Raw genomic sequence first — 25522 nt, forward strand, 5'->3', positions numbered from 1 at the left:
TTTTCACATAAGAAAAACAAAAATCTATACATTTGCCTCTATCTAAAAGGTAACATCGTCTTCCAAGAAATATTTCATAATTTTTCTAGAGTAAAAGGTAAAATTTCTTACTGCTGTAACATTTAAATAAGTATTTTCCTTCTATTGGATTATAACAACATACTTGAATATACTTTTTCCTTTCAATTTCCAACTACTTTTTTTAATGACATTCTGAAGGAACGCCTATTAGTAAATGAAATTCCACTGACAATTTATTTCAGCCTTTAATATATTTTCTACTAAAAATCAAGCTGTCAAGACAGAAAAATATTACTGGTTTTGTTATGACAAGAAAACAAGTGAGAATTTTTAATTCACAAAGGATGAAAACACAAGACATTGATCTCATTATACATACAATATTACAATAAGCTGATTAGCTGTGGACTATTAAAACATTCAAGACTTCACATACACACAGGTGTACTTGGAAACAAGAAACAGAGGACAATTTTAATCTTTGATATGTCATAACTACCAAGAGAAAGAACATCACTGATTTGAGTCTAATTGTTTTCCTGGCATTACAATCACTATATAGGCCAGGCCTAAAGCATACTGTATATTGTTAAGGACATCTTTAGGCAAATATAAACATTCTCATTTGGGAGCTTTTTCTCCCTACCCAAAAAACAATACTTTCCCATTGCTGTCAAGTAGCTTGGTTTGTTATCAATTTAACAAGATCACAACAACAAACAACATTTTCACCACAAAACTCAGGTGAGAGGTTTTTACGCAGGTCATACAAAAAATATTTGTCCCCAAGAAAAGTAATCTGTAAATTATAGATGCAACCCTAAGAAAAAGAATCTCGGTTACAAATCATTCACTTTCAAATATTGATGAAGAAATAAAGAGTGGAGGGATGGGAGGGATGGGAGGGGGTGGGAGGGGATGGAAGGGGGTGGGAGGGGTGGGTGGCAGAGGCACTGGCATGGCAGGGAGCACAAAAGGTGTGAAACGAGGAAAACATTTGCCACAGGAAGTACTGGATTCAGTTGATTTTTTAAAAATGAGGTATTATAAGAGTGTGCCAGTAAATGCAAAAACAAAACAAAATTATAAACCAAAATACACATTTCCAATGGAAAAATCTCTAACCCTCTTATAGTTCTCTTTATTCAGATTAGACATTTCATATACAGCAGTTAATCTAGAAAAATACATTTAAAAAAATCTTCAGCAGACCATGCTCTCTGTAACAAAACCTTCCAAACCCTGTTTTATTATACAAACCAATCTACAATAGTAATGCAAAAAGAAATTCTCAAATTTAGCAATGTCATTTTCGATCTGACTTCCCTCTAATTTACATATGGGTTTCCACTATTCGTACTGCAGTTAGAATTCTGTAATAAATTTTTTCTAATGTATTCTGTACATATTAAATAATCTAAAAGGTTCCTCTTGTAGTGCATTTACCATTCAGCAAGTCTCTTCAGCATTGTTCCAGTACCATTTGCATTACAGTGATTTGCCTGTAAATGTAATTAAAATCTAAAAGTGCACAGTTAACTTCCTCAAATAACGGCCTATTTCTGGAGGAACCCTAATATTCACGGAGAATTACCAATATCGTGATTAGAAACGAGAGGTTAGAATGTACTCTGAGACTATATAACACAATTATATACATAAGCTAAAGGACAGTGAGTCTTTAGCCTGTATTTACATCAAATATCGTTGGTTTCCACAGGATCACACCAAGAACTCAGTATGGCACTAGGTAGATTAGGATTGTTAGCTACAAGTCAGTGTAGCACAGACAGCCCCAAAATACCCTGAACGGGCTTATGCTAAATTAACCTCCAGTACATCACAGTGTTTTAAGTACTATTAGTATGCTGCTGTGCTACTCCGTAAAGACAGCAAGCCTTCATCGAGGGACTGCATCTGGGTTATAATGGGTCCTAGCAATCAGACTGCCACTGCATGCAGAAACCCTGAAAAAAAACAACACAGGTTTCAAAACAGATATACTTCATTTTGTTTAAAATGCCCAGGAGCGTTTTCAAAACAGGTGATCGTAAGTGTTGTTCTATCGAGTGATGAGCCTACTGAATCATGAGAAGAAATTCGACGCCATCCAGTTTGAGGAGAGAAAATGTAGTATTCTTACCAAATTATCCAGTGTATATGACTGGCTAGAATCGCAAGTTTTGATTTTTACTGGAATTCAGAGTATGAAATGCAAACATTCAGGATAAAATTAATTCAAACGTACACACAGTTCTATCAACTTGCAACAGAGCAGCAAATATGAGGGCCTATCACACATCTGGACTCTCCCATTCCCTTCCGGTCCCTCAGAAAAGTGCAAAATCAAAGAGTCACTGCTTGGTCCAAACATAAAATACATCAGGTGTAAGGACTTGGAATCTGATGAAATCCGGCTTCTATTCCACAGGTTCTCTTCAGTAAGAGTCAACGTCCGAAGATGGAATTTACCTCGAGAAGAATTAACTCTACAATCTGATTCTGGTAGACGGTATGAACTGCTATGTTGCCAGTCTCCTTCTCTGGCTTTAACAGAGTAGGACCGAACACAATTGCTATACTCTGATACGTCATTCTGTTTTTTTCTCCGTTTTCTATAACTCTAAGAGGAAAAACAAAAATTTTAGTTAAAAGAGAATATTTTTAAATAGGGGAAATTCTTCAAAAAATATTATAAACAGCTTGCATTTAGAAAAGAGAAATAATGCTCATTTTCCTAAGGTACATATAAACTATTTAACCAAATAGAATTCAGTCTGAATAGCACGTAAAGCTTTCTTTTGCATAAACACAGCTGAAAGGTATACATATTCTCACAAACTTTAAATGTGTGATATTTCAGCTTAGTTTTAAAAATAAGACATAGACTTGAATACCTATTACAATTCAGGTAACAATGATTCCTCCGCTAGGGTGACAGGGAAAATATCATCAGGGCACAGAGATTAAACTTTGAATTTTACTCATTTTATGCTATTTTTAAAAAAAATCTCTCATACTATGATCACTTATTTTAGTAATCTCGTGTTCTTTCTATCAGAAGTTTCAGAGTGACTATGTAGTAACTTAGACCTAATTACCTTGACTTCAAGGTAACTGAATATTCCTCACTTAACCAATCTCATCTTCATCATAATTAACTTTTAGCAACAATTTCTGAACACTTACTAAGTGCTAGGCATTATATAAATGCTTCACATATGAAATCTACTTCAGTGTATTCTTTACTCCAAACCGTTTTACCTACGAGGAACTGGGGCTCAGAGAAGTCATCTTTCTCATGTTACAAACACGCGAGCAGCACAGCGGGGCTCTGAACCTAGGTCTTCGTGGCCCTGGCCCCGGGGGTCCTACACCACATCTCATACCTGTGCACTTCTCCAACCTTCTTTATCCCCCTAATTATTCCTTCTCTTCTGTGGTGAGACTCTTACCTTTTGAGATGTCTAAACAGAGTCTGCATTGTGTCCTGATTTGGCTTTGGCAACTGTTTGATTAGATCCTTCACAGCAGAGACACGCTGTCTTGGTTCTTGTTCTGAAAAAAGACAATGACTGGAGATTTTGCATGAAACTGAAAGCAGTGACATTATTTTGGAACCTGGCATTTGGTAATACACAGTGACACCTGGTGGTTACATTTTAAATTTCTGGAGTAAAACAATCCTTTGAAAAAACCTGTTTAAAATATCAAGCAGTGTTGTAGCAGCTACAGCGGGTTTTCAACATCTAGGGAAAAAACTGAGTGGAATTAATTACATACTTACTAATTGCATTAACAAAATCATTAAAATGATTAAACGTAAAGAGAGGTTCTGGTAATTCTCGAAAAAACATTTTCAGTGCTCCAGTGATGACATGAATATCTTCCCATTTACTATCCTTCAAGTCCAATTTCTCATCTGGAAAACAGTAGGAACGGGAAAGTTTCTGAAATTATTTTAAACCAATTCTAACAGTCACGAGTTATTCATTCTGTATATAACAATATATGATCTTACCATGATTGACTGTAAACCTCAGCTTCTGGATCACTGCAAGGTTGCCACTAACTCTATAAATCCCATCAACGTCCAACCCTAAGGGACGAATAACAATAATTTTACGTTTAAAGTTCTTGTTGGCTTCTTCTAAAGATGCTTTCATGTTTTAGAATTCTTATTTATTAACATTAGCCTAAAATAAAATTACTCTTTTCCTCTAAATGGCTTTTTATAGATGCTTGGCAGTGAGAGAGGGGTGGAGATTCGCTCTGAATTGTCTGGTAAACAGCAACAAGTCTACTTTATCATGTTGACTGTGGATCACCATCTCAAGGAAATCATCTCAAACTTGAAATACTAGCAATTTAAGATAAACTTCGGCAAACACCTGAAGATAATTCAAAAAGTAAAGGAAGCCAGTAGATGAAATCAGCCCACCCGTTTCTTGGGACGTCATTTGAGAGTGTAAATGTACATATTAAGGTGCTCTCTGAATCAAAGTGCTTGTCATATTAAGTGCTTGTAATAAATAAACTTAATACAAGCCAGCAACTAAAATAATGGTTCTATAACAACTGATAATTTGATAGTTATTAATTTCTTTTATATATGACACAGAATCGTTTGAAATTCACACAATGAAGCCCCAAAATCCATATATTCATTAAATGATAATGATGCACACTTAACATTATCTAGTGTGCTACTCATTTAACTTCTAGTAAAGCCAAGTAGCATGGCATCTCTATTGTCAGGCTGAGGGTCAGAGACCTGTGACTAGCAGAAATTACATTTTATGCAAATATTTTAATTATACAAGATATTTTTGATGATATACTGATAGAAGTCAATGGGACTGCAGTCAAGATACTGTTATTTTAAAAGCTAGTATAAATATTATAAACATGTTAAAATTAACCAAAACAGAAATTAGTTTAAGTCTTCAGAAGTACAGGAAATGACATAAAGAGGATTTGTCTATTTGCACACTTTAGAGTTGATTTAGCAGTTTGGGAATGTCATCTCATTTTTATTATAAACAGAAGAGACTTCCCCTTAGTAAGTAAACACTATCTCCGCCTGTCTCTTACACTGCTGAATCATTTCTTAATAAACACAGTTTCACAATCAGCACGTCCATTTTAAGCAAATGCCAACAACTCCCGATGGCTTCAAGGAATGCCATACGCACAATCAACCCTAAGTACTGAACATGCAATAGATGACTGCAAAGGCCTTAATTTGAAACAATGCAAAAAAAAATGGTTTTTTGCAGAAAAGATGCTTTTCTTGACAACTTATGACTATAAAGAACTTTTGGTTGCAACACTCAAAATCATAAAAATCCTAGAGATTTTGATGGCAAAACAATGGGTGGTGTGCTTGACTGTAAAAAAAAATTCATTTTCTTACCACATTGCTCAACATGTTCAATGCACAATTTCACGAATTTTGGCACGGTGCCATTCTCTCTCTGACACAGATTAGCAAGATTGGCTCCAAATACCTGATCTGAAAGAGATTTCAAGAAATGAGTCACCTTGCTAAACTTTAGTTCACAAAATGGCTAAATGATTCACAGTGCAACAGAAGATACCCCTGCATGCAGACGCCTTCAACACAACGCACGCCTGTCTGATCTGCATTCGCCTATCTCTTACGACTCCAGGCTCCGAGAACACCCTCCTTCATTGCTGCCTGGCTCCCTTCTTACCTTCCCCTCCTGTGCGGAGATTAACCTTGCCCCAAATGGAGCTCCTTCTCACCAGTCCTGGTCTCAGCTAAAATGCCACCTCCTTTTAAGAACCCTCTGACCACCCTAAGGCAGCCCAATTCCAGTCACTCTCTGTTTTATCACTATGTCAGATTCTTCACGTAAGTCACCATTATACTAAATTACCTTGTCTGTCTCTCATCTTTATAGAAGTTTCATGCGGGCAGGGACCCTCTCATTCTTGAATGCCAATAGGTATTCCCAGCACTGAGGCTCAAGTCCACCACTTAGCAAATACTCAAATATTTTTTAAACTATTAAAACATGCCCATCTGGGCTTCCCTGGTGGCGCAGTGGTTGGGAGTCCGCCTGCCGATGCAGGGGACACGGGTTCGTGCCCCGGTCCGAGAGGATCCCACATGCCGCAGAGCGGTTGGGCCCGTGAGCCATGGCCGCTGAGCCTGCGCGTCCGGAGCCTGTGCTCCGCAACGTGAGAGGCCACAGCAGTGAGAGGCCCGCATAACGCAAAAACAAACAAACAAACAAAAAAACACATGCCCATCAGATTGGGATTGACATATATACACTAATATGTATAAAATGGATAACTAATAAAAACCTGCTGTATCAAAAAATAAAATTCAAAAAAACAAACAAAAAAAACACACGCCCATCGTGTGCCAACATTGAATTTCACAAAATATATCAAAGTCCGTTCTAGTAATCTTTCAACCCAACAGTTTTGAAATTCCACATTAGTGCTAAATATTCAGGAAAACAAATAAAATGCAGTATTTGAAGTGGCTGAACACCGCCAGAAAGTGGCAAGTTTGTATTTCTCACTGAAAAGGTCTGACGGAGAATGAGCAGCGGTTTCCATCCATTTATTTGTGAGGCTTTCTCGAAGGTTCTAAGCTCTACATGCTAAACTCACGTGCATTATCTGGGGCGCCTGCTTACCCTTAACTCTTTAAGGCTGCTAAGCTGAATCACTTCGTTAGCTGAGCTCTTCCTAGAAGTTTTAAATACTTTTTAATGAAACTCATTTGTGTATTTTAATCTAGATGCTTTGCATAACAGATGTTTCTGCAATGGTCTTTGTTAGAAACTTCATAACCAAAGACAGCTCTAATATATATGGTATAAATTATGTTACCTTTTCCTATAGTTTTATTATGAACAGATGTCTCTGTTTTGAGTCATGTGTTAGAAAATTTTATCTTTGGAATTAAACATGCTTGTAAAAACTAAAGGTATGTATATACAAGTATATGTGATTTTAAAGAATACTTTCCTATTGAGAAAAAATTCTGTTAGTACATTATGGTTCTTATACATGAAAATAAAATGTAAAAATTAGTTAGGAAAAAACACTTTATCCTAATTTTTAAATTACCTTAAATGAGAACTGAAGGCAAACAATCAAGAATAAAATTGTACATTATTTTTTCTTTTTACAGCTAGTGATTACTTGAAATTTCTTCTGATCTGTGCATCTGAAAACTAAAAATCTGTCATTCTGAAAATCTGCCACGCCATCCCATCACATCCATGTAGCTCCTCTGGTACAGGGTTTCTAAAAAGCTAATTTGGTATTTATGTCTGTTTGATGCTTTAGTTAAAATAAACTCTTCATGTGCATTAAAAAATCAATTTTAATTACTCAAATGTATTTTAATCACTGAACCTGATAACTTTATGAATAAAGAACGAGACATTTTTACTGTTTGGAAAATTTTCAGCTTTTAATGTAAAATGTCTTATTTCCGATTTGGGCCAAAGTTCATTATTATAAACATCACTTCTACCTACCTTTAATATAACCTTTTTCACGAACAGCTTGCAAAGTGGGGCGTCGTGTAAGAAATTTCTTTAAGTTTTTCTTGGTTTTTTTCTGTTCTGAAGAATCTATGCTAGATACTTTCGTGGCTTAAGACAGATAGATATTAAGCATTTTATAAAATAAAGGCTTTTTTGATGAAAATTTTTCCACCTAGTACTCAAAACATATTAATCTCATATATAAAAAATCACAGTATATAAATTCAGTTTCTCTAACTTTAATACGGTTTAAGAGTAACACATGAAGAATCAAAAACTAACACAATTTCAAAGTGACAAACCAAATGAAACATTTCATTTTTATCGCTAAACACTGACCGCAAACTGTGCCTTCTTTAGTATACGTGCCAAGACATTTGTAAGTCATTCTAATTTATATTCATTATTTCACAAATGATACAGTCTCGGACTCTCCATCAGGTTTAGATGGTAAAATGACCAGCAAAAAATAAAGTAACCAACCCATAAAACATAAACAAAATCCCTACCCTTCCCCATACTCACTGAACTAGGAGTCAGGGGATATATATGTATAAATATCCATCACAATTATTTGTACTTCAAGCTAAGACTCATCATAATTATCTCTACTCCGAGCTAAGGATGGGACCACCTGGATTTCACATTGCCTGCAGACCTGATTTATCTTTGGGTTACAATAATAAAAATTCAGAAAGTAAATTTCTTGAAAATAACCATATCTGAAGAAAGTTGAGAGCACAAACAATATATTAGTAAAGAATTAAAACAATAAAAGTTTCGTGGTTTACACTATTATACAGTGACAGTGTCAGTAATAGGCCTAAACTTCATAAGAATGTGGGAGAAAAAAAGGAGAACTGATTTTCTAATCATTCAGTTAATGTGAAGACCAAAAATTTCTCAGTTAAATGTGGATTTGTTAAAATAGATTTAAGCAGGTTCAAGTCACGGGTAATGGCCTATTTAAAGCACATAATTCACAAGAGGCCTGTGTTAGAAAATGCAATCCTTGGGACTTCCCTGGCGGTCCCGTGGTTAGGACTCCCGTGCTTCCACTGCAGGGGGCACGGGTTCCATCTAAGATGCCTCATGCAGCATGGAGTGGCCAAAAAAAAGGAAAGAAAAGAAAATGAAATCCTTACAACTGCTGGCATTTCTCTGGTCCTGTACACATAATATGTGGTCTGGAGATTAAATGCACAGACATATCCCAGTCTAGAGGCGGCTGCCTGGCATCCAATAGGGAACTATGGTACATATCCCGTGACTTCTGACTTCTTAATGTCTAAGGGTCTATCTAGAATCTTAATCAGTAATTATATATTTTCCAATCAATAAAGTTCAGCTTCCTAGAGGCCTCAACACAAGCGCATTCTGTCGTGCGCATTTTTTTCTCTTGAAAGGGTATCATAATATCTTAAAATTAATATGATTCCATCGGGGTGCATACGATTAGGCTGAAAAGTGATGATGAGTTGGGCTTCCCTGGTGGCGCAGTGGTTGAGAGTCCACCTGCCGATGCAGGGGACGCGGGTTCGTGCCCCGGTCCGGGAAGATCCCACATGCCGCGGAGCGGCTGGGCCCGTGAGCCGTGGCCACTGAGCCTGCGCGTCCGGAGCCTGTGCCCCGCAACGGGAGAGGCCACAACAGTGAGAGGCCCGAGTACCGCAAAAAAAAAAAAAAAAAAAAAAAAAAAGATTATGAGTTAACGAGGAGAGAGAACACTGAACCACTGAGACTGCAACTCCTGAATCTTAGAAGTCTTGCAACACTGGACAGTCCACTCAGCTTTCATATATTTACTCTAAACCTTTGCTAAGAGAATAAGCTCATTCAAACCACTAGCAACACCGGGAAAGAAAACTTACAACGTGATTTCTTCAGATCCTTATGGTCCTTTTCTTTATCGTGCTTTTCTATTCCTGGTGAATCCGGTATGTCCTCCTCAATCGCTTCATCAGGTTCTACTGTCTGTTGGTTAGAGATTTTCCAAACACATATTACTTTTGCTATTACTTTAGATGTAATTCTCAGAATGATCAGTAGTCGACTCTTCCAAATGATTTTAGGGAACCAATTAGTATATACGATATATGACTTAGATATTTGATAAATCTTTAAAAATACTCTTCCCCCTACCCCCACTGATGGCATTAACTGAATTTCGATAAAGAAAAAAGTACTGATAATTCACAAGGATAATGCGCTGGTACTGATGGTGATGTTATCTTGCCTCATTTTGATCCAGTGACAAGTAATACCAGTTAAACGGTTGGGCTATATATAATCTGTGGTGACAGAACAGGATGATGGTACACTGTTGATGATAGGACAGATGAAGCTAACTAGCAATGGTACCTTAACTGCTTCACACCAACAATCTTTTAAAATTGCACTTTGTGTCAACAGTTAATTGACATCACTCATTACTCACACACCTGCGGATATCAGGAATTGAAAGAAACCCTAGAACTCATTTACAGCCTAACTATGGTCACTTTTACAAGTTAAAAAGCAGACTGAATTCTCAAAGCTAAAAGCACTGCTCTGCCTTTTACTCTGAGGTCCGCTCTCCACCCAGAGTTTATTTTTGTACACAGTGTAAGGAAAGGCTCCAATTCTTCTCAGACATCCAGCTGACCCAGCACATGCTCTACCTGGCACAGAGTGTCCAAAGGCACGTGGGTCTGTCTCCAGGCTCTTTATTCTGTTCCACAGGTCTGTATATCGATCCCATTATGGATACACAGCTTTATAAGGTCCTGACATACGCTACAGCAAGTCGTCTTCAAAGGTGTCTTGCATATTCTTAGCCCTTTGCATTTCTATATGAATTTTAGAATAAGTTTGTCAAGTTCCACCAGAAAACCTACCGGGATTTTGAATGAGATTCAAAAGTCTCAAACCTACAAATTTATAAGCCATTTGGAAGAATATTATATCTTTCCATAATTGAATTTTTTAATCCATGGACATACTTCTCATTTAAGTTTCTGTCAATGTCTCTTAATAAAAGTTTTGTAATCTTGCCCATCTCTTTGCCCTCAGTATCTTTTGCCACTTTGTAAACAGTACACATTTAAAATTTTGAGAGTCAATTATACGTTCCTCCCTTTTCAGTTGGCTTATTGCCTGAACCCTTAGGACTTAATTTAAAAAGCCACTTTCTCTGCAAGGCCTCCCTTGATCCCTACACTGGATTAGCCCCTACTTAATCAGACTTTTTATATGTTCATTATATTAACTGTTCAGCTGTCTGTCCTCAGTCATCTTCTGTCTTTGATCGTAAGCTCCATGCATTAGGTGCGGCATCCGGCTGCACGCTGCTACTCCCCAGTGCGTAAGGCACTCACGTGTGCGTGAGATGGGCGCAGCCACCCTTGCTCTCAAGGGGTAGCGAGCACGTTACGGTGACTAGGCCTGCAAGCCCGTCCTGGGTAGAGGAGAAGGTACGTTTGAAAAGACTGGGCTCAGGTTGCTGAATTCTAATAGGAGTCACGTAAGGTTTCTGTGCAGGGGAGGATTATAAAAGTGACATCAGGAAGTTTCATACAGTAGTGGCATTAACAATGCATTGGTGGGGGATGAGATGAAGCAAGGAAAACTGTTTAGGAGGTTACTCTTAATATCAACATTTAAAGGCCTGCCCACGGTTTCAGGAATAAATGGAAAGAAAGGGACAAGGTTCAGAAATATCACACAGTATTACAAACTGCAAAGGAAGAATTCACAACTAGATTGGTAAATAATTTGCTAGAAGAGGTAAAAGGTGGAGGCGGAAGAGTTAAAGAATACTCAGATTCCAAATCTGGGCGATTTGAACTGGGTGAATCATAAAATTTTGGAGTTTAAAAGGATACTTGGACACAATCCAGTGCAATCTCTCTATTTTTTTAAGTAGAAAAACTGAGACTCACAGAAGGAGAACACCTTGATACAATCACAAACCTTATTAATAATGAAGCATCACCTATAAAGTCTCTGAAAGACATCTCCATCTCTACTAAAGCCAGTGATTCCCAAACTTTTTTTATCTCCATTTAGTTTAAAACCTGTATTACATACTCCCGTAAGTATTCACTTTCATTTCACTTCTGTCACTGATACATGATCCTTAATCAGGAACCATGTCCCCATATGGTGAGGGGGTGAGAGTACAGTCTAAGAAAGTACAGCTTCTAGTTGTTTATTACTGCTCTTACAAACACAGCTTCAGAATGTAAATGCGAGGTTCTTTTTGGTTGTAATACACATGGGAGGAAATTTTCCAGGAACGTGAGGGTACTCCGAGTAGAAAGGTCACTAGGAAAGAAAAAGTACAACTGACAAGACGGCAGCTTCATGCATCTCACCATTTTGCTCAGGATCTGTTTCCACCAAATAGGCTGATTTCCAAAGCATTCACTCCATGAATAAATACTACATACTAGGCACAGTTAGACCTTCCCTACCTCCTGAGCTATTTTCTTTTTGAACCAATGCCTCATGTGAAAGTTACGTGAAATCTACTGGTGGCAAAACCCTATAAATGACAATGTTAAATCGCTCATCAGCCCCTGGGAATTGCTAAACTAATCACTGTCTTTCCTACCTCTTTCAAAATATGTATTTTTAAAAAGTATTTTTTTAAATATAAATTGGAAACTAGATATATAATAACCAGTTAGAAAGCCAAGAAACAAGAGAAGCAGCTCTAAAGTTAAAAAAAACATTTACCTGAGTCACACACATACCTGATTACTGATAGTGCTGCTAAGAACTTTAAACCACTCATTGATGACAGCATCATTATCAGACTGAATCAGCAGCTCTGTTCCTTGACGGGTTTTCAGCTTTAGAGATAAGAAGGAAAAAAAAAAAAGCATGGTTAGTGCTTTCAATGAAGTAAATAAATACATTTAATTCAAAGTCTGCAAAACCACCAGAAGATTGGATGCCATATATCGTATTAATAGTGGAAAGGTTACAGTACTCCACAGCGATGGAATTATCTTTTATTTTAGTATAAAAGAATACCAGTTGGATAATTTTATAAAACATGACTTTTTCTCACAGTAAATTCTCAATGAACACCTAATAATTTAGGATCCCAAACTCCGTCACACAAACAACATAAAACTTGCTGGAATCTAGAATACTTTATCATTAAAAAATAAGTTCAAGTACCTACGCCGTGCATTTTAAATGAGAATTGAAACATAATTTGTTAAGAAATAAAATCTATAATATTTTAACATAAGTTTGAGAATTTCTCTCTCTGGTTAAAAAAATATATATAGAAAGAGAATATACAAGAGTTAGACTTTCAATATTGACTATTTAATAGGAAATTATACATCACAAGCCTTCTGGACAGAAACATCACTAAATTGTAAAATCATGAACTAACTAAAGTAAGGACACGATATATGATTCTACATGAACGCAATAACCCATTTATGTATGATCTCCTGGGTTCAAAGTTTCTCACACCTGACTGAGGAAGAATTTTGAGGTATTTATAGAAATCATTCCTTCTATTTTCTGTTTGGTAAGTGTCTGATTTTCTTTTTTCCTAGAGGAACATATGGCAATGTTTCCCAAACAACATTCTGAGATATATTCCTCAAACAGCTCCTGGAGTAATGTTTTAAAAGGCATTCCTCAAAAAATAAAGAACTCATTATGTGACGTTAATTTGGGAAGTGCTAGATTGAAAAGAGCTAAACAAGACTCTATCCTTCAAGACTTCTCAGAGTTTTGCTATTCCAGGGTGCACCATGACTTCCTAACAGAGGAATAAAAGATATACTTTTTCCCAAATTTATTTGACCATGGGACCTTCTTCATTCTGGAATGAAACAAGGCTACCTCAGGTAACAGTGACTTCCTTTCCTGCATTTCTTCTAGAAAGTGGGCCAAGATACTCCGTTAGAGGGTCTCACTTTGTAAAAGTAAGGAAAAGCATGCAGTCTCTTTGCTTGAAAATTTTTTTAATAATCTAGCGGGGGAATAATTTACAGATGAGGAAAGCTCCAGGTACATGAGAACAAGTGCTACATTAAAAGCATAAAGCAGCAGCATCTGTGCTGTGGTAATGTTTCTTGTGGGTCTTGGAAGAGAGGGAACATCTGACAAGGAGAGACTAGCAGCCGTTGGTATTAAAGGCAGATCCATCAGGAGTGAAAACCATCAAGACAGGAAAACCCGGGCTCCACTTGGGAAATATCAACTGTTCTAATCTGCCTAGATGACAAGTAGGAAAGCCCTGAGACAGGAGAGATTCTTTGCAAAGACAGTCCGAGCGCCCTCTGCCCTCTGCATACGCAGCCCTGTGCCGTGTTGCTGCCCCTCAACCAGCGGGCGGGCCGTGCTTTAAGCCACAGAACACACTGCTGTTTGGCTCTTACATCTGGTCCCCAAGAAGCCTTGCGGCTCCCACTCTGGCCCCCCCTGGAACCCTGACATGTAAAGAAGCCTGAGGTCACCTCCTTCAGGAGGAGAGACGGTGACCAGGAGCCCAGCCAACAGCTGGCACCAACCCGGAGCGGGGAAGTAGACCGTCCAGCCCCAGTCAGGCCACTGGATGACTGAAGCCGGGTGACTGGTCCCGGGTGGGACCAGAAGAACCATTCAGCTCCGCACAGGCCAAACCAAACAAGCAAAACGGTTCTTTCCTCAGGCTACTAAGTTTGGGGATGGTCTGTTAGGCAGCAATAAGTAACTGATACAGGATCGTGCATTACCGCGGAGGGCTTTTAATGACAAATAGGAAAGTTTTAATTTCTTTTTTAATATTAGATTTGGTAGGCAAAGGGAACCACACCCTTTTATTGTTGCTGGGCAAAGGCACGACTTGTGGAACAAAGGCTTGTAATACATCTTCGGAGATCCAGTGACTTATGCAAATGAAGCCAGATCTTTACACCAGCTTTTTTCCTTAAATTATGAATCAAAGTAACTTAATGACTAACTTTGCCTTAACTAGTCACACTGAAAGACCATTTCCCGAAATAACTCAAAACAGAACACGAAGTTCCTATGGTTAATAATGTGGATTATACTTAGAGAATAATTTATTACCTCAAATACATTCTTTTTGCTGGATTTATCCTTTGAAGCCATCTCAATCGTTGCCCCCTTAAGGTCCACCGTGAACTCTGGTTTGGACTGATTACTCCCAAACTTCGTTTTAGAAAAAAGGAAAAACCTTTATGTTATATTCATGTACATGTGTGTATCCAAAAAGAATACGGCCAATTTTATATTGTTAACAATAAATCAAAAAGGTGGTCACCTCAAATTCCTCTTCTCTTTTCGTATTATAAAATAACAATTCCTACTTTAAGTTGAAATTGAAAAATATAAGACATGATTATATATAGTTCATAGAAAAGGAAACAAAATGGCTCAACCTCCATCATTATGAGAAAAATACAAAATAAAGCCACAGTAAAATCTCTTTTCACCCATTGGTGCAAAAACAACAAAAGTTCGATGAAAAACTGCACTGGTGAGGCCACAGAGTGACAGGCCCTCATGTGCAAGTAGGATATAGATGAGAACTCCTAGAGAAGAAAAGTGCTCATACTATATTTACAAATTTATAAGACACGTATCCCTTGGCTTAACAATTCTATTTTTTGGAATTTATTCTAAACTATCTATGACTAGGTAAAATGATGTGTTCAAATGGCGATATTCTTATATACGTATAAATAATATCTGGCAGAAAAACAAGTTCTTTTCCACCTAATAAATATTCTCTAAACCTGATTTCGTGCTTTCAAGGGTTATTTTCTTATCAACTATTTATGCTGTCAGCAACTGACAAAAACTTGTAAAAACAACATCCTAAGTCCCATATTCTTCTATTCAGCCTTTGTTAGAAATAAAAACTAGAGCCAGGTGCTCTAAAGCCCCAGCAATTCAATGAGGAACCATGAACAGAAGAGGAAAACAGGTGACATGGGTGGTTCGGGAAGCAGCAGCACTCAGCTATTATATTTTGTTAACCAGACAAGGGAAAGGTTAGAAAAGATCAGAAAATTTATGCTAAATATAGACCTACTCTGTATCTTGCCCTCATACCTTAAATTTCTGCTTAGTCTGTTAACTGAGAATAGAAAATAGCATTCCTGTGTTAGTGCAGGGTTTGGGAGTCTTAAAATCTTTAAGGGCTGATGAATTGTAATCTTTAAGGTCATAAAGATTTGTTACAGGAAATTTCATTTGCTAAAATATTTTCAAATTACGTTTGTCATTGGAAATGGATCTTACCCCCCAATCCTGTGGTAACTTACCACTATTCGTAACATTAATGACTACTTCGTAGTTTCACATTTAAAAATTTGTTTGACTTCATCTGTTCCCGTTTACTTCATCTTTTCAGTGTGGACTTAAATAATATACTTGTTATAACTAAACAAAACTTAGGATGTTATATTGAATTTATTAGTGGAATCAAAACAAAATTTAGGGTATTTCATGGAATTTTATTAGTGGCATCATAATAAAATTCACAACAAAAATTTCAACAATTCTACAAAGCCTTTGCCTTCCTTAGTACCATCTGTCATTCAAAAGACATGTAATTAACCATAAAGCTATGATGGGCACAGATAACTTTCTGAGCAAATTTGATATATCTCAAAAGTCACAAAACTTAAATGGACACATTTAACAAAATGATAGAAATCAACTTAATTTAACTTGTCATCATGACATGCTCTGTAGATAGTTAGCTATAAGGTAAGATATAAGTAGCCAACCAAGTAAGTTATAGCAACCAAATACAAATATCAATACAATCACATAACATGGAATGCTATAGAAATGCTTCAATGCGGTTGGCAAAATTTTGGGTTTGTTATCCATTATTTCTCAAAATCTAGTCCTGCTTTTCTCTACTGTAATCATCGCTCCAATGCATTCATGGCAAAGAAAACAGAACTACCGTGGCAAAGGACATGCAACAAGAAAACATACAGTGACAGCGGACACAGGAGCAGATTTTACATATGCGACAGCAGGCCGGCGGCTGACAGAGTTTGTCCAAGAAGAAAGCAGCGAGAGCAGGAGCTCAGAGACTGAGCCCCGCCGGCAGAATGACTTGATGGGAAAAGGGAAGAAAATGACGATGTCACTACAGTGCACAATGGCAAAATGACGCACGTACAAGAGAAAACCATAACGGAACCAGAGAGGACGAAAACAGGACTCCGTAAGCAGGTAACACAGGCCAAGCTGCATCTCCAAAATATTTTTCAAAGGCCCTAGAATTTATCTCAGAGTATCTTCTGACTTCTGAATTTATTCTATAAATTCATGTTTTATTTTTAAGATGAATGCTCTATACAACTTACTTTAAGCTAACTTGTTTTCCCGTATACTCACAATGGAAGCCTTGGGGGAATGGAGAGGACTCCCCGAGCCCCTCCTATGGCCTGCGGGCCTTGTCCTCTGGTCCCTGTCTGCGTCCTCTCTCGGGAGAGGCCCTGCCACCCAGCTTGCCCTCCCCTTCCTCTAGGACAGTGGATCTCAACCAGAGGCGATTCTGCCACTTGGGAACATCTGGCAATGTCTGGAGACGCTTTCAGTTGGGGGTGGGGTGCTGCTGTTACCTGCTGAACCCCCCAATGCATAAGACAGTCCCCACAACAAAATATTATCTGGTCCAAAGAAGCTGCTATTTTTAGAAATTTGAAAGCATCGTATAAATGAATTTGAACAACTACCAATATCTGTGGGGTGACTTTTGAAATACTCAAGGAACATGAGTATTTAAATCTGCAGTGAACACAGTGTATGTCGTGTCGTCTTGTGACTGTACACGTGCTGGGCCCCCTGTTACAGTGTAAGCTCTGAAGACGGGGCTCACGTTACTCACTTCTGAACCCCCAAGCCTAACACCAGGCCCAGAACAGGGCAGGCTTTTATGTCTGCTGAACAAATGAGGTGAAGGAAGTAAGAAAAGAGAAAGTATAATTTAAGTTACTGATACAACAACCCGGGAGATAACTAATATTTTCCGGAAAACAAGTGACGTCTACCTGTCCCGAGGAGAAGGAAAGGCTCGGTGGCTTCTGGATGATACAGCGTTGGTATAAAATTATCTTACAGTGGAGCTGCGCGTGGCATATGCACATTTCATTTACTCAGTTTTTACTACCCATGAAACCAAAAATAAACACAAAGCATGAATGGTTTTCTAAAAACAGAGCTTCAAACAGTATGGATGGTTTTACTCAGCATCCCATCGATGAGTATATGCCCTGGAGTAGACTGTAAGATTTGAACTGCCTATTTCTTCCAGGGGATCTCGGTATAGGTTTTTGCACCAAGTGTGAAACTAATCTGTAAAGAACCATACTTCTCCAGCATGGCCCCGGAACAAACCACCTGAACCCAACTGAAGGAAAAGCAATCTCTTCTAACATCAAAGGAAAAAACTGGCTCTGCGAGAGACTGACTTCTCACAGCATCTTCCTGAGAGACACTCAAGGAAATTTTCACTACAGGTGATTTTTGTCCTTTGGGCTTATGTGTTAGCCTCAGGTTAGGCGGGATTTCACTGCATAAACAGGATAACATTTTACCTACGAAAGATCTAGCTGGTGACCGAGCAGGGAAACAAAGCTAGGATTCTTTCAAACCCTTTTTGAACAATCCTAATTACTGAGTTAATTAAGAAGCATCTTGCATATTTCATCAATTTTTAATATTCATAAGTGTTGTATATGCCAAAATATATTACACATACTTACACACTTTTTATTTGAATAATCTTACTAGCTTTTACTTAGGCCACTTAAATTAGTTTTCGTTCCCTTAATATGTGTTACATGTAGGAAGAAAAAGCAAGGCAGTTTGAGATTTTTTAATTAGCCATAAAATAAAAATTAAGAATTGACTGTATAGCCAAGCATTTTATCATATCTGTTTAGTTTTTAAGACTATAAAACACCGTGTGACTATATTTTATTTAATTATACCAACCTGAAATGATTACCATAATGTACTGTATTATTAACAACATATTAATAAAACTTCATTTAAAGGCAAAAATTCAAAGAGTGAATCTCTAAAGTTAAAACTCCATTAAGAATTCTCCAATTTCAAAATTGGCTAGCTCAGTGAATTTTAAGCTACGCTTCTGCTATTACCACATGATAATGCTATAACACAACTTTAGCTGATAAACAGAAATACCCCACACCCTCGGTCGGCATTAGTTTTAATCATGAGTTCTGAATTATGTAAGGTCCTCAAGAGACCTTCATAAAATGCAACCAGACTGTACTAATGGTTCTGTGCCAGGGTATTCACTTAACATCTTCAAATTTTTTTTAAAAATTTCATTTTCTTTAAATCACATACATATCTGCCTACCTCAATGATGCCTCACTTACCACAATGATCTATGTACTTGCTTTATCTGTATATACCACAACCTTCAATCTTTAGGGGTCAGTAATTATCAAATAAATGACCATTATCCAGCTTTCTTCAGGAACTTTTTTGTTATTTTAATCTCTAATTGCTTCTCCATTCCTTTTCTTTCATTCACTTCACTCAGTTTCAAATGAAAGTTGAGCCACAAGTAGGAAGAAGAGATAAGTGCATCTTCTTCTAGAAATGCATTAATATAAACAAGAAAGTATCATATGCTTCACCTCAGGGGAAAAAGGAGAAATAGCTATCAATTTACTGTAAAACAAGTCAAACAAAAATTTCAGTCTTTTAATCTGGAAAGCATATCACAGGTCAGTTCCACTGTACTGGCTGACCAGAGAGGAAATCAAAGCATCAGTGAAGCAGAAGAGAAGAAACATTCCAGAAAGTTCATATTCATGCTCAATCCAGCAGATTTTGGGGGCTGCCATATAGGAGTGTTTGAGGACTAATGTGCTCTGTGGCACTCCTGGCTCAGAACAATGTTACGTGGCTGCACTATAAATGTGGAGGACTAAAATTTGCTCGAATTTTACAAATGGATTTCTCTTCTATCAAACGTAAAGTCAGTAGGTCCTGTTAATTTTAAATCAACTCCATAAGTGTAAGAAATACTGGTTAAGGCAGGATATAAAGCAGACTAAAAACATTAGATTAATTTCATTTTAAAACCTTTTTGGAAATACCCAGAGCATGGACTCTGGAGCCAAAAAGGTACCCAGATCTGTCACTTAGTAGCTGTAAGACCTTGAGCGAGGCACCGAACTGTTTTATCCTTCATTTTCTCATCTCCAACAGGGGGAGAGGGAATGATAAACAGTACTCTCCCAGAGTTAAGAGGATAATATATATACTATCCTCTACACTTAGAACAGTACCTAATATATTTTCAGCATTCAAAAAATGTTAGCTATTATGATATGTCACAGACTATAATTTTTGGTATTTGTATTACAAATAACCAAGGAGTAACGATAGTAAACACTCAAATATACAAAAAGCTTCAAAGTCCCACAGGTAATGGTGACATTTCTTTTTCTTCTCAAAGCTGGCTGATGTCATATATAGACATGGAAACCTGACTAGTATCCAAGGGTCAGATCACAATTCAAGGTGGGGCTTGTCACATGACTGCTTATTTTCTGACTAAATATCTGAAAGAGCCAAGTCACAGACACAGGAAAGCTTTGGCATCCTGAAAACAGACCAAGAAACAGATCTGTGCTCTAATGCCCAAGTAGTAAGGTCACCTTTCAGTTCAATGCATAAAATATAATTGGTTGGTTTTAACAATATGAGTCAGACTTTTCTAAGTAGCCCTTTTCTTTCTCTTGGGAGTCAAAATGCATCTTTAACTAAGAAAACCTCATTTACTCTTATTTGCAAGCCAGCGGTAGCTGGGAGGACTCTGGAATACTTCGTGAAGTTCAGGTGCAACACCACCCACGTAATTTAAATGTAGAAAGCCTCCGAAGAAAAGAAATACTTGCCCAACTTGTGCTACTTCCTTGAGTTTTGGTAAACAGTAAAGATGAACCCTGCAACACGGCCCAAGAAGACAACCAGTTCTTTCTGTAATGATAAAGACGGCCAATTAAAGCTCCATATCCAGTTTTTCCCACCAAATTTAAAAACTTAAAACCTACTTAGCTGTTATCAATGTTGTCCACAATTTACAGTCATACTGACATTCTAATTGTTTTTGTTGGGGATATAATTCTAATGGAAATTACAATCATTTTATGGTCCCAAAACTAATGAAGTCAATGAGAGACGTAAGTTATCAGAATAACTACACACCTAACTGTGTGCACATGGGGGTAATCCAGCACATTTGTGATCAAGGGCACTAATTTAGAGTCACATGAACTGAACACTGCATTTGGCAAGAATTCTTATTCACAATTAAAAATTCGACAAACATGCTCATCTTACCTAATTCTCTGTAGATACAGATTGTTTTATATCTTAGTTATCTTCCTTCCCTCAATAAGGCTACACCAGGTAAGCGGTAGATCGTATAAATTACATGCTGGTTGATAACTAAGGTTACTATTACTAAAATGAGGCTTTTAAAAAATCTTTCCTAAATTACAAAACCAACACACATACTATATCAAAACTCTGAACGTAGAAATGTATACAGAAAAAGGCCCCATTTCTTCTTCAACCGCCTCTCCAGAGGTAACCAGTGTTTACGTTGTAAGGCAATTTAATTGCTGGCAGGCTAAAACGAACGTCAAACGTATCTTCCACAGGAATTGATTAAGGCTCGCCTTATAGCCAAACATGTGGCCAGTTTTGTGAAAACTTTATAGGCACTCAAAAGGTTTATTCTCCATATTCAGAATGTAGAATTTAATACCTACCAATTAGACCTACTCGATTATTTTACGACTTTTTATGTCCACTTGAACTTGAAAAGTGAAATAAAGTTTACTCCTACCGAATCTCTATTTTTCCTTTTATTTCCTGTTGTTTTGCTTACGGTCATTAACACTACTTACTCAGTGAACGGCTGTTTCTAACGATGAGATCTTCACTGTGGATTGATCCACAGTGCTTTATCATTTTAAAGATGCTTAGTGCCTCCCCCCGAGTTGAACCTGTCTGCTGTTGAGATCCCTATTCCTGCTTTACTTTTTACGCCCTTGATATGCGTCATTTGTTTTAGCTTTTCGGAGTCGTTTCTCAGGTGTCTCTTTTGTATGCAATGTTGACCTGGGCTTTGCTTTGGGCTCCAGTCTGAGCACCTTTTGCCTTCAGCGGATGGATGTAGTGCATTTACACTTACTTACACTCATACGACACATATGTTTGGTACCTGTTCTGTCATCATTTTATAATGTTTTCATTTTATTTTATTATTTTGTTTTGTGTGGACCTCAAGATATTTTGGAAGGATTTGTTTTCATTGGTAAATTTATTTTATATTTCTTTAGATAATATCTAACTTCTCTATGCTGAAAAATGCTAAAATATATTCCCACTTTAAAATATATATATATATGTATTTCCACTTTAAATTAACTTTTTGAGTTCAATTTTCAAAATAAAAAAACCTGTAGAATGTATATCTCAGAACAAATATTGAATATTTGGATGATGAATGAATGACAGTATCCAAATGTTGAGTTGCAGGTAGAATTAGTCACACCTTTTTCATGGAACCAATTTTTTCCTGAACAGACAACTGATGGATACACTGATTATTTAGACTTGACTACTCGGCAGGTAGACATTATCTCAAAAATAAATGAAATGAGCCTTTTATTTCAAGGAAAATAAATGATAGTATATGTTCACAATAACAAAGCTTTCAAACAGAAAGCAGACTTTCGGAAAACTTGGCACATCTGCCACTGTGAGGCTGACAATATTCCAGAACTTACTGACTCTGATGATGATATTACTGATTTATGATTCTTTGGTATTATAAAATAAAATGTGCCAACATTTGAAAATCGGCAAACTTAGTAAACCAGTATTTTCCAAATGACCTACAAGATGCTACAAAACCAAGCATAGGCAAAGATTCATTCACAATGCAACACAGGCCCACGGATTTTAATGTAACTGAGTACTGAAAGTTCAAGGATAGTTTTTCAGAATCTTCATTGCAACTAACACTTTTGGCGTTTTGGTGTAGCAGAAAAATACAATTATCTGAGAAGGCTATTAAAATATTCCTCCCTTTTCCAACTTTATCTATGTAAAGGAGCATTTTCTTTATATACTTCAACCAAAATAATATGTTGCAACAGACTGACTGCAAGCAGAGATGAGAATCCAGGTGTCTTCCATTAAGCCAAATAGTAAAGATTTCTGAAAACATAAAACAATGCCATGCTTCTCATGGAAGTTTTCTGCATGAGAAAATACAGGGGGTTTTCTTCATAAAAGATGTTATTCATGTTAACATGTAACAGGTTATTAGTTTTAAAAGCGTTAATAGAGATTCTTAAAATTTCTCAGTTTTAATTTTTTACAGTAAATAATTCTAGATAAACTACATAGACAAAAGTTCTTTGCGCTAACCAATAATTTTTAAGAGTTTAGAGAGGTCCTCAGAACAAAATGTTTGATAAACACTAAAATACAGGAAATTAAAATACCACTGTGCTCAGCTCTATATAAATAAATTTGAATATAATGAAACGGATGATATTCTTAGGAGAAGTAGTCCAAAAAGCATTCCAAAGTAAGTAGAAAATCTAAAAAACTAATTATCGCAGGAAAAATGACAGCAATGAAAACAGGGAAAGTGGCCAAATACCTACCTGCACTACATATGCCCAAAAGGGAGAAAAGAAAAAAAAGATCCAATTCACATGACTTCTACCAAGGAACAGCTTCAGGAACAGGTAATTGCAGTATTTGTAAAGCTATTTCAAAGCACTTAAAAGAAAAACGTCCAAGTACCAAAATCTGACAAAGTTCAATTAAAGCAAATCTAAAAAACTCAACTACATGTAAATTTTAAACTCTTTCTTAAACAACAGACTGATCTCACTTTGGCTATAAAACCCTAGCATTTCAGCGGTTTTTTAAAACTGGGGAAAATGGAACTTACCTTACAAAGAGTTAATTTCCTTAATTTATTAACCAAAAAAAACCAACAACCCAACAGAAAAAGAGACAAAGGGTATAAACTGATAATTCGAGGACAACAACGAAAAAGAAATATAAATGGCTTGTGGTACTCTACCCCACTAAAAAGAAACGTAAGTAAAAACACCATTTTCTCTCAAATCTCTATTAGCAAAGATCAAAGAGTTTGACAACTTACTGAATGGGCAAAGGCATGGAGAAATCCAAGGCTCCTGAGGTTGGAACTGACTGAGGGCCTTAGGGCACAATTTGGAATTGTATGAAAATGTCCAACTGCATATGGCCTAGCAACTCCACTTTCATAAAATATGTTCTACAGGCATATCTACATACTTGCAAAATGAACCGAGCAAGACTCGGAGGGTAATACTGTTTGTAATAGCAAAAAATGGAAACATCCTAAATGTCTACCAATAGACACACTTGCAAATAAATAACAGTTAAATAAACGATGAGGCAGCCATACAACATACAACTATGCAGCAGTTAGAAACTATGTGTCAGCTGTACATGCAATGAAATGCACCGTCTCCAAGATAAACCGTTAGAAGACTGTGCTAAAAATATTCATCTATGCACATGTAAATGTATCTACTTTCTATCTCTGGAGGAAGACAGTACACCTCACTAGACGTAACTGGTTACCTCTGGGGAGGGAAACTGATGGCTGGTGACCGACTTTTGACTACATGTTTTGTGTATGTTTGTATTTTGCCATGTGCATTTATCACTTATTGAAAAAAAATTTTAATAAAGCTAATGCCTGCTCAGAATCCTCTGCCTTATCACCTCTGAATTTAATCTTACCTTTAGAAATAGGTCAAGACAAAGAAAAATTTTCCTCTACTTCCTGACAATCTTATATCCATCATATTAGAAAACACATTTGAAATTCTTTGAACCTGTTAATCACTTCTACTAGAATATAATTATATTCAGTTTTTACTTATATCAATCAGATGAAACACGTGAGAACATTAATGATCTGTGTACTTACCGAACCTTTTTCCCATTTTCAGTAATTTTTGTTACATTTAATAATCCATATTTCTCTTGACCCTATGATATGGAACAGAGGTATTACTGTTTATAGATCATTCATACAGACAGTGAAGTCCAAATTCTTACATAGGACTGAATCAAAATGATCTGGTACTCTACATATTAGCTTAAAAGAGAAGATCAGTCAGTGTGTAATATGGTTAGTTCTAGACTACATTAAGAATATAATTTCCTAATACTTCTGTAAAGATTTTTTCAGTTATTTTTGTAATTAAACACTTGGTCTGGGCTTCCCTGGTGGCGCAGTGGTTGGGAGTCTGCAAAAACAAACAAACAAAAAAAACACTTGGTCTTCTCAAGGAAGAGCAGCCATAAGGTAAAATCAAATTAAATTTCCACATGAATGCTACAAATCAGCACTGGATTCCTGTTCAAACCAAGTGATACGATGCTATAAACACCACAAAAGAGGAACTGTTTACTTTGCTGTCATTTTACAACAGTGTAGTCTGAAAATTATTTAAGATACTAGCCCACTTTGTCAGAATGTGAAAATAAGTAGGTAGAACAAATGCAGTGACTGTATTTAATAAATTACTTAAAAGTAAGTGGCACTATGCATAGAACTGGCCTTAATGTGGCATAAAGAATTCAATATGTTGCTTCATTAAACATATTATCAGATGGCAAATTGGGCTCTGGACAAACTAGATCTATTAGTCAGCTGATGTAAAAAACAGCAACACAGCTTTATCATCAAACCCTAGGAAGGCAAAAGTCACTGTGCTCAAGTTGAATGTTATCTTAAAATTCTTCCAGGTGGAACTGAAGAAGCACTTTCTCATTGCTCTAGCCTTCTATAGTCAAATGAATTTCATCAAAATGCGTTTGTGCCCACAGCAATCATCCATTGG

General features: G+C 36.8%; 1 protein-coding gene across 7 annotated transcripts in view; it reads right to left on the reverse strand.

Annotated features, from left to right (window-relative positions):
* Window positions 1-247: 247 nt before the first annotated feature.
* The window catches only part of ARHGAP12 (Rho GTPase activating protein 12), a 111020-nt gene continuing 85745 nt past the window's right edge, over window positions 248-25522 (reverse strand). For 6 of the 7 annotated variants that reach the window (XM_032621860.1, XM_032621857.1, XM_032621856.1 and 3 more), the window contains 11 exons: window positions 24604-24665; window positions 20486-20567; window positions 14625-14726; window positions 12296-12394; window positions 9431-9533; window positions 7551-7667; window positions 5438-5536; window positions 4043-4120; window positions 3809-3943; window positions 3477-3579; window positions 248-2644 (listed from right to left, as the gene is read on the reverse strand). In XM_032621860.1, coding sequence (XP_032477751.1) covers window positions 2470-2644; window positions 3477-3579; window positions 3809-3943; window positions 4043-4120; window positions 5438-5536; window positions 7551-7667; window positions 9431-9533; window positions 12296-12394; window positions 14625-14726; window positions 20486-20567; window positions 24604-24665 — 1155 coding nt within the window. In that variant the 3' untranslated portion in view covers window positions 248-2469. The remainder of the gene's footprint in view (window positions 2645-3476; window positions 3580-3808; window positions 3944-4042; window positions 4121-5437; window positions 5537-7550; window positions 7668-9430; window positions 9534-12295; window positions 12395-14624; window positions 14727-20485; window positions 20568-24603; window positions 24666-25522) is intronic. The other variant, XM_032621854.1, reaches the window with a different exon arrangement.

This window comes from Phocoena sinus, chromosome 2 (assembly GCF_008692025.1).
Source record: "Phocoena sinus isolate mPhoSin1 chromosome 2, mPhoSin1.pri, whole genome shotgun sequence".
Taxonomy (NCBI): domain Eukaryota; kingdom Metazoa; phylum Chordata; class Mammalia; order Artiodactyla; family Phocoenidae; genus Phocoena; species Phocoena sinus.